This window comes from Rhinopithecus bieti, unplaced genomic scaffold (genome assembly GCF_001698545.2).
Source record: "Rhinopithecus bieti isolate Rb0 unplaced genomic scaffold, ASM169854v2 scaffold_6380, whole genome shotgun sequence".
NCBI lineage: Eukaryota > Metazoa > Chordata > Mammalia > Primates > Cercopithecidae > Rhinopithecus > Rhinopithecus bieti.
Genome location: NW_016806642.1, coordinates 2,721,586 through 2,731,427, shown reverse-complemented (window position 1 = coordinate 2,731,427; position 9,842 = coordinate 2,721,586). Strand labels below are relative to the sequence as shown.

The window sequence follows — 9,842 nt, the reverse complement described above, 5'->3', positions numbered from 1 at the left end:
AGAAAGAAAGAAAGGGATTGGCTTTGATGAGTATGGATTCGTACCCATTCTCAGTGCTCTCCTACTAGCCTGGGCTTAGTATGACCATGATAACCTACTGGATTTACTCACCTGTTTCATTCTCTCTGTGATGAATATGTTTTCATTATTTTTATCCTTTGGTTCTAACCAATCACCTGGCTCATTACAAGTACTTTTGTCAGCTGAGATTCTTCCCATTGTTCTATTTTAAATAAAATTTTTTCAAACTGGTTAATTTCCACATCCAGGTAATGTCCAAAAGTCTCAAGATTTCTGTCAATTCCCATGGTCTTTCAATATCAGGATGTTCTCTGTTTCTTGCCCCTCTATCACTGATTCACCTCTGCATCTCTGTGGACACAGAACTCACTAGTTATGAAAAATATGCACTCTGTCAAGTGTATTTTAATCCAAGTAGAATATTCCACTAATTTTGAAGGGATGTTGGTGGGGAAAGAGAATCACACCTTGGAGTCCAGATGGCATCCCACCAACTCTCTGCACTGCTCTCTCTCTCTCTCTCTCTCTCCCCTCACTGGCTTCCTGTCATTAAGCAATAATTCTCTTACTTGATTGCACCTTCTGAAGAATGATTCCAACCCCACACCAAACTCCTCAAGATATCACAGTTCACCTTAAGCACTTACTAAGGTTTTCTTCCAAATAATGCAGGTGCCTTTCCAAGCATAATAAGTATCCCTGTATTTTTTTAGCCTCTTAAAAACTGAATTAAAATGGGAAGTTATAAAATTACAATGGCTGCCTTCTAGTTTCTCCGTCTGCTCCTCTAATCCAGTTTTCCAAAATACCTCTAATACTCTAAAGTCCAGTGTGGCTGCAAGTGGGCACTTTCGTGTTCCTAGTGAAGAGACATCTTGGAAGAGAAAAGGAATTATAAGCAACTCACAGTTTTGAATACCATATGTCAGGAACTATTGTAAGTTCTCTCTATATTACCTTATTTAAACTGGCTTAGAGAGGTTAAGTGTTCAAGGTCACAGAACTGTTTGGACACCCAGCTTCATCTTACTCAAAAGCCCTTGCAGCTGCCCTGGGCTTTAGTCATCAGAAGGAGCCATTTAGCAAAATGTTGTTCTCCATTTCCTGCTCTTCTATAATGGAAGGAGAGGTAAACATAGAAATACGGAGGAAAGTACCAATTCTCAAAATAAAGTTGAAAAATACCACAGAAGCTTTCTCATGTAGGAGGCAATACAGGACCATTCACAGAAGCAAAGATAAAAGGGCTGGGCTCAGTGATTCTCACCTGCAGTCCCAGCTTCTCAGGAGCCTGGGGCAGAGGTTCGCTGGAGCCCAGCAGTTCAAGGCTGTAGTATGCTTTTGATTGTGCCTGTGAATAGCCACTGCACTCCAGCCTGGGCAACATAGCAAGACCCCATCTCTTAAAAATACACAGGTGAGACAGCACATTGGTTTACTTGCCTCATGATAGTTTTAAATGGAGCCAACTAGAGTGGGACAGTTTTAAATGGAACCAGCTAGAGTGGAGTCTCTTTAATAAACTCTCCTCTCAAAAATGAACCAAGGCACTACCCTACCCACTTGTGGCTTTGGGCTGCAATTTTTTAATGAAAATTTCCTTCCCACATACACATACCCCACACTTAAATATCACTCAACCAGTTTGTTTTGATTTAGTTTTCATTAGCCAGGTTTACCAGGGCGGGAATGCTGGGGAAGGGGAGGGTAGTGGTTAATGGTTCTTACTGTTGTACTTTAGTCTGTGTGGCAAGAATGATTCCTTAGCATAATAGCTATCAATTTCTTTTTGTTACAGAGGTTCACCAGATAGAGATGGAATTGTAAGTATTTAAATAACCATTTTTACTGAGTTTGTGCTTCAATATATGCTGTGTTTAAATTTCTCAAAGCCCCATTTTTTTTTTTTTTTCCTGTAAGGAAAAAAATACCTTGAATGACTTTTTAGACCTCTTAACTATTGTAATTTTCTATATTAATTGCATGGGACATAAATGTAGTCTTGGTCAAGCTAGACTTATTTATGGCATTTAACTAAAACCCTGCCCCAGAGCAGGCAGGCAAACAGATGGTGGGTCGCAAGCCAGACAGTTCATGCAGGGGCTGCTCCCATCAACTGTTATTTCATTTCCAATTTAATGATGTAAAAGTTCATTATGGGAGAATGTTTTTCTCCAACAGAGGCCACAAAGTTGTAATGAAGCTGAGATCCAAGAAAATTGAAAGAAGCTTTTCCCCTTTAGTAGTTGTGCTGCAGATACATTTTCTATATTAAATTCAAAAGTAGGAGATGGTCTTGAAAACCACGTAAGCCTGAATTTACAGTCTGAAAGAGGAAAATGTGTCCACTGGGTTTAAATCTAACAGTTAGCTGTGACTCCTTGCTGGCCGCCAGAATTCTTGCTTTTTAAAGAAGTCCATGGTGCATGGGCTTAGATAATATCCGAGTTGTGCTTATGGGAGTCTGCACCGACTCCTAAAATGACTTCCTTCAAATCTAAATCAGATGCCTATTCAGAAGGTTTAGAAGAACAGCTGTTACTGAAAAAAAAAAAAATGGACTTACATTAGGCTCATTGGGCTGGAGTGGGAACTAAAATAAACCTGATGGTTAAAAAATTTCTTAAATCACCCTTCACAATATTATACCTAAACTGGGGTGTTAATTGCAGCTACAGCAGGAATTTTTCTTCCACACTTGACTCAAGGTTCTTAGCTTTGGGGTGCCTTTTGCTTTCGTGTGGTTCTCACCATGAAATGTTAAGAAAATAGACTGAAATTTATCAGACATTGGGTAACACTATAATCAAGGCTCTATTCAGCAGGGGAAAAAAAAGACCCAGAAGACTCAGCTTCTCCTCACCTCTTGCTTCTGGCTCAGAGCCCTCTCGTTAACTCTGTCTCAGGTACTCTCTGCTTCTGTGTCTCTTCTTTGCTTCTGGCTTGGTCCCCTCCCTGGGTTCTCTGGTCCCCTCTGACCTTTGCAAATCTCTGTTAGCTACTCTGCTTTCTATCCTCGCTGCTCCCAGACTGGATTGCTGTTTCTACCTGTGCCACTCTCAGTCTTGTCCTTGTTTTCTTTCTCCGAACCCCTGCTCATTGTCTCTAAGGCCCCTTGCTGCCTCACTATTCTCTGTGTTCTGAACAGCATCAGTTTAAATCTCTGGTAGAATGTGCACCCTGGTACCTGGTACAGCAGCTGACATGTGGCAGGCAATGATGAGTATGTGCTGCATTAATGAACCCAGCAGTCATTCTGGGGACGCATCCCCTCAGGGCAGGGCTTCATGCCTGAGTTCCCCAAGTCCTTCACCATTCCAAATCATATGAAGTTCTTTATTAGCAGTCGTGCCCACTTGGTTACTTAATTAGAAATGCCATAAATATCACTGATCGTGATTATTAGGAAAGATAAATTAGTTAATTTTGATTTCTTAGAAAATAACACAGACCTGTTCCGGAAAAGGCTACATTCAAAATAAATGCACTTCCTCAGAAACAGGCTTTATAGGTAATTGGACATTATTAGCCAGCTGCTGCTTTTACCATTTAGAAATGTTCTCCAAGCTTTCCACATTTACTATGGTCACTGAATCTTGGAAACCAGTGCTCTATCTGAGTTTCTATCTGCATTCAGTTCTCAGAGATACCAACCTGATTTTCCTTCAAACTCAGACTGATTTCTTCAGCCCTTGTTTCTATAGACCCAGTCCACTTTTGCTTAACTGATATGGCTTTCACATTATTGCCTTTTGAATGTCAAGTGTTGAAATGTGTGGTTTCATTAATGTAGTTCCACAAACTACAGGTAGTGGTGCACCTACCTAATGTTTATAAACTACTTGGTGAACATAAACTTTAATGTACTGTTGTTTCTCAAAATCCAACAAAGCTCATCTCTGGTGACAATGCTTCTGAGGTTTAACCTATAGAGGCTTCGCGGCAGGGCTGCATGCATGAAGGTGGGCCTTGCTCCCCACTGGCTGAATGTACCCGTCACTGGCAGAGCTGTCTGTCATGGTGTCCAAGTGTGACAATGCATCCTAACCTAGACACAAACTCTAATTTGTGCAGGGCAAACTAACTTTTTTCTAAGCAGTTCCAGTTTCCCTCCACACATAAACTTGGAGCATCAGGATCATAGCCCTTGCTGTGAGAAGGTCATTTTTTATCACCCTGAACAGGTGTGCAGGAAAGGGCATAGATTTGCAGCTGTCAGCTGTGTGTGCTGTGTGTGTATTGGTCACCTGCAGGAAGGCTTTGATCCAGGCTAAACTGAACTTTTCCCACTTAGGTTAGAAATACAAACATTTTTATTCCGTCTCTTCTTGTGTGTCCTTGTGCCTGTTCTCTACGTGTAAATTAAATGCTGGCTGTATGAGAAATAGATCCACATGGTCCCTAGTGCCTGGGACATATCTTCTTCCTCCTCCCTTCTTCTCTTGGCCTAACCAAGCTGGCCTGCTGAATAGAGCCTCATTATGGGCCCCAAAGTCCACTCTTTGCTTAAGGAACCCTGCCGAGATTGGTAGGCCGTATGATTTGGCCTAGAGATGGTTTCTTCTATGGTATGTTTGCTGACTCCATGTAATTCTTTATATGTGTCTTGAAGAACAAGCAGATCTTTTAACCACTTTTTTCTACATGAAAACAATCAATTCCAGCAGCCCAGCCCACACGAACCACCCTACAATAGCAAAGCAGAGTGTGCGCGTGAAGGAGGAAAAAAAGTTTCGGTAAGGAAACAGATTTTAGTTTAAAATTTCCAAAGGGTTATTAAAAACAGTGAGTAACATCCCAATTTAAAATTTGGAAAACACAGTAGTTTTCGTTTACTCCATCTAAGAAAACTCTTAGGTATTTCCAAATTACTTCTTGAATATCTGGGGCCAATTTTTAAATTAACCATATAGACTTTATGGACTGACATCTAAAGGTACTTTTAAAGAGTAATCACACATAAAAGATGTGTGTTTCCTGTTTCATCGACAAAGGACAGGAATTCCAATTTTAAAAAGAATCTACTATCTATAAAGAAGCCTTTGGCTATAATAGAAACATCACCACATAAATTGAGTAGTCATTTCTTAGGATAAGCACTATCTCAATAACATCAGGAATTTGGCAGAAGCTTGATCTGTAGGAACCAGTGTATTTGACCAAAGAACATTGAGTCAGGGATGCTGACCCTAGTCCAAACTCTGTGGTACCTATAGCTGTATTGTACATTATGGTAGCCACATGTGACTATTTAATTAAAATTCAGTTCCTCGGTTGCACTTGACACATTTCAAGTACTTCATAGCCACTTGTGGCTAGTGGCTGCCATCGTGGATAGCACACAGGTAGAACATTGCCATCTTCACAGGTATTTCTATTGGGCAGTGCTGTTCTATAGAATTATTTACAAAGTGAGTCAAGTCTACCTCAGTGGAGAAAAGATAATATTTAGGCAGTACATCATGTACCTTTAACATGCCCCACCCAAGGATCATTACCTGGCCATGAGCTGACCTTGAAAACCAGAGGCATTCCCAGTGGAAATTGAGAACTTTGATGAGTGTGTGATTGAGCATAACTGTCACTATATTTATCTATTTAGCCCATCATATTATCTAAGAACAGATAATATATGCTAACCAAAGTAAAATACCTATGAAGACATGATTAGCATCACTGTGAGCCTCAATTATCTTTAAATAATAGTCATATTCAAGTTATAAAAGTTACTTATGCTAAAGGTAGGATTTTTGAATTTTAAAACATACCAAAAAAAGGAAGAGGTAAAATCTATATAATTACAATTCCAAGAGAAAATCGTTGTTCATATGTTGGTAAATAACTGATACTTCTTTCACTATTAAGCCTGGTTTTTAAGTGGTATTTCCCCATATAACTGATATTCTTCCTTGCTTCTTCTTCTTGAAAGTTTTCCATTTGAAAATCAGTAGACTCATTATCTTCACTATTACTAGTACTACAGTTGCACCTTTCTCAATGGTTAAACCATCAAAGAATTGTTTTTTTTCTTGGGTTTGGGCCAGAAGAATTCCATCCAGGCTCTGACTTAGCTTTAACTTGATAATTTCCACTTGGAAAACCAAAGATATTTGTAATAATCCACTGGCATAACTGAGACCAAATTCCTCTAATAAAGCCGTATGTGTGTGTGTGTGCGTGTGTGTGTGTGTGTGTGTGTGTTGAATAGCTACGAAAAATAATGTATTGTTATGATTTGTTGTTTGTTTTTAGTATTTGTTGTTAAAGTGTCCCTATTTTTGAAGAAAAAATTTCTACAAGTTTTGCTTCCCCTTTATCTCAATCTTCCTTTGGTTTTCATGCAAACTGGGAAATTTTCACTCTGCCTAGATCGTCAGATTTAGAACTCACCTTTCTTTCTACAATATTAGATATATGTTGTCAGGAAGGAAAGAAAAACAAATATACATATATATATATTTATCTGTGTGTGTGTGTAGGTATCTGTGTATGTTTATTTATATATATGCATGTGTATGTGTGTGTGTGTATGTATATATGTGTGTATGTATATGTACACACATATATACATACACACAAGCAAATATATATATGTGTGTGTGTGCGTGTGTATATATATAAACTGTTTAGCTGAACATATAAGCCATCTTGGTTTTTAAGGGCCTTAGTTACAAAGATGAGATTATCATGGACGCAAACTATAGAACTTTGAAAATTTTGAACTCAGTAATTTATCTAATCTGTGGTTTTGGATAACAATCCTAGATCACAAAATTCATGAGTTTACTTCTCTGGAATCTGCTTAGTCCTTTTGGTCTCCTATCAATATAAATTAAATGTCTATATTGAACTTGTTTGTTTTATATGCTTTCTAAGAAGGAGTGGAGCACTTTGCAAAGAAGTCATATACAAACAGATTGGTAAAGCAGGAATTAAAAGAGAAAGTAAATATGATAAAGAGAAAATAGGAGCCCTGTCTATACCCAAATGAGAGAATCATTTGTATTAAGTGGCACATTATGTAATGGACCAGTTCTCAACAGTAGCTTTGTAAGGTATACATAGGTAGAGTTGATACGACAGGTTTTACAAAGACCTTTGTTCAAAGTAGAAGAAATACCACTGAAGCACTGATTCAATGAAGGCAATTATATGGGAAGATTAAAATGATGTAGTCTGCATACAAATAATCTATGTCAGGAGTGGGACAGAGAGGGAGATGGTCACAGACCTTATGTCCATGGATGCTGGTCTGTGGAGGCAAGGCATGGCCCAGTTCTTATAATTGTAAATTTTAGTGCAGTGGTAGTATATTGGAAGACAGAGGGCATGAACACATTATCTATTTCTTATGCATTATTTACCCTTGCCAAAGCCTTGCTAGTCCATAGAATGCCTAGTCAACATTCACTGTTATTCAATGATGATGATTATTCTGTGTTATCTAGTGATCCTATGTGCACACATAAAAAGCTTATTTCTCCACCTATTTGTCAAATTGGGTATTAGTTGTTTACATTGCAGTACATGGCCTTTATTTCTTATTGCAAAATTAGAGGTCCTGTGTCCAAGCCTCATGCATCACCATTTGATGTGTGTTGTTCTGAGATCTGCTATGCACAGTGACATACCCTTGTCCCATGTGCTAAATATAAGAATGTTGAATGAACCCTCCATTACCAACCTGATTTGTGTTTGTCCTTTGCTCACAAGACATAGAAAATCTTGGCGATATCTATTTGGGTGATGCCACATCTTTGCTCAAGTGCTTGTAGTCATGTGTCATGGCTATACTAGGGGACAAAGAAAACTTTAAGATAATCAGGAGAGAGTAGCACTGACATCCAGTCAACTTGCAATGATGCGTGCTCACAGAGGCACAGATCACACGAATGACAAAAATCCACCATTAATCCTCAAATTCTATTTTTAAAATTTGATAAGAAAAGTCATTTTAAAAAACATTATTTTTAATAACTAGGAGCTGAATGAACTGATGTGGAGCTGACTTCCTCTATGTTTTATCAAGGGAGTAGTTACAAAAAAATTGAGTCAGGGCTAAAATGCTAAAAGATTAATTAATGACTTGGATGAGTACTCTGGATATATTGTAACTAATTGTATATAATAGCAGCATGGAGGTAAAAAATGTTTCCATTTAAAATACATATATACACGGCTATATCTCCTGTAGGTTTAGAGGATTCAATTATAATAAAGGTGCTGCTAATTCTTCAGTAACTGAATAAAATTTGAACAGTTCAACGTTAATATCCCTGTGCCTCAGTATCCTACAATCTTTTGTGAAATAAGTACGTACGCCTTTTTATGCAGTGTCATGGCAGCTAGATTTACCATTCCGTTACACAAATGTGGCTCCTTAATAAGCTGTTCTAATATGTCTTTTCAGTGCTGGAGTTTGATAGCTCTTGCTAAATGCAGATAAGAGTTAAATGTTCTTTGTTCCTTTGTTTTTATTCAAATATTTTCCTTCTAAATTCATTTTCAACTTTATTACAGAAGAAAAGCAATGGGGCACCAAATGGATTTTATGCGGAAATTGATTGGGAAAGATATGTGAGTATCAGAAGATTGTTTCTCTTTATTAAGTATTTTACAGCTTAAAAATGAGTTGAGGTATTCTTATAATAGGACTTAGAAATAAGTGAAATGCTCATCATGTCATTAGGAAGTGCCTAGCTTAGTTAGGATGGGGCTAAGAGCGATAAAGTCTGTCAGAACTGAGTTTAAGATCTTGTGCAAGCTTGTCTAACTTTATGAGATTTTTTGTGATTTATTTATTTATTTTAGCTGATCAGCTATTGTTAACGTTAGTGTATTTTATGTGTGACCCAAGATAATTTTTCTTCTTCCAGTGTGGCCTAGGGAAGCCAAAAGATTGGATACCCCTGATGTAGCCCCTACACATATCAGCTGTGTGTGGCCTTGGAGAAGTTATTTGCTGGGTAGCAAAAAAGAAGTCAATGAACGCATGTCATTGTTGCAAGGATTCAATGAGCTAATTATTTGCAAAACATTTCAGTAACCTGCCTAGCCTGTAGTATTTTTTCCAAAAATGCTATTCTAATATTAAATCTGGGTGTTTCAACCCTGATTCTACTTCTTAGAAGCTTTGAGAATAGGGGTAAGTCAACCTGATTTTGGCAGGAAAGGCTTCAGGGAGGATGTGACCTCTGAGCAAAGGCCTAACATATATAGAGAGGCTAACTGGCTGAACATTTGGGGGAAGAGAATTGCAGGCAGAGGGTACAGCATTGATGAGGTCTCTGAAATGAGATAGTGCTTACAGCACCCAAATCACAAACATTGGGAAGGAGAGAACATGTGGCTGAGAGGGGATCAATGGAAGATAATTACAAATGCGAGGCTAGAGAGGGGGCAGGAGCCAGCACTGCTGGGTCTTATTGACTACACAGAGGCACTTGGCTTTTATTCTAAATGCAATGAGAAGCCAGGGGCAGGTTTTTAGCAGGTAAGTGACCTCAATACACTTGTATTTAAAAAAAAAAAAAAAAAAAAAAAAAAGCACCTCTGAGAACTGAAAAAGGAGGAAAAGAGGAAGACCACAATAAATGCTCAAAAAAATGGTGAGTTTCAGACACAGAAAGAAAAAAACTGTATGATCTTGCTTATATGCAGAATCTAAAAAGAAGTCAAATACGGAAGGTTGACGCAGGAGAATCGCTTGAACCCAGGAGGCGGAGGTTGCAGTGACCTGAGATAGCACCAGTGCACTGCAGCCTGAGCAAAACAGAGAGACTTTGTCTCAAAAAAGAAAGAAAGAAAGAGAGAAAGAGAGA

General features: G+C 38.4%; 1 protein-coding gene across 1 annotated transcript in view; it reads left to right on the top strand.

The window, feature by feature from the left end:
- Positions 1–9,842, top strand: part of SGIP1 (SH3GL interacting endocytic adaptor 1) — a 224,447-nt gene that overhangs the window by 103,336 nt on the left and 111,269 nt on the right. Inside the window, 3 exon segments of the mRNA XM_017877177.1 lie at positions 1,820–1,844; positions 4,686–4,757; positions 8,542–8,598. Of these exon segments, the coding sequence (XP_017732666.1) occupies positions 1,820–1,844; positions 4,686–4,757; positions 8,542–8,598 (154 nt within the window).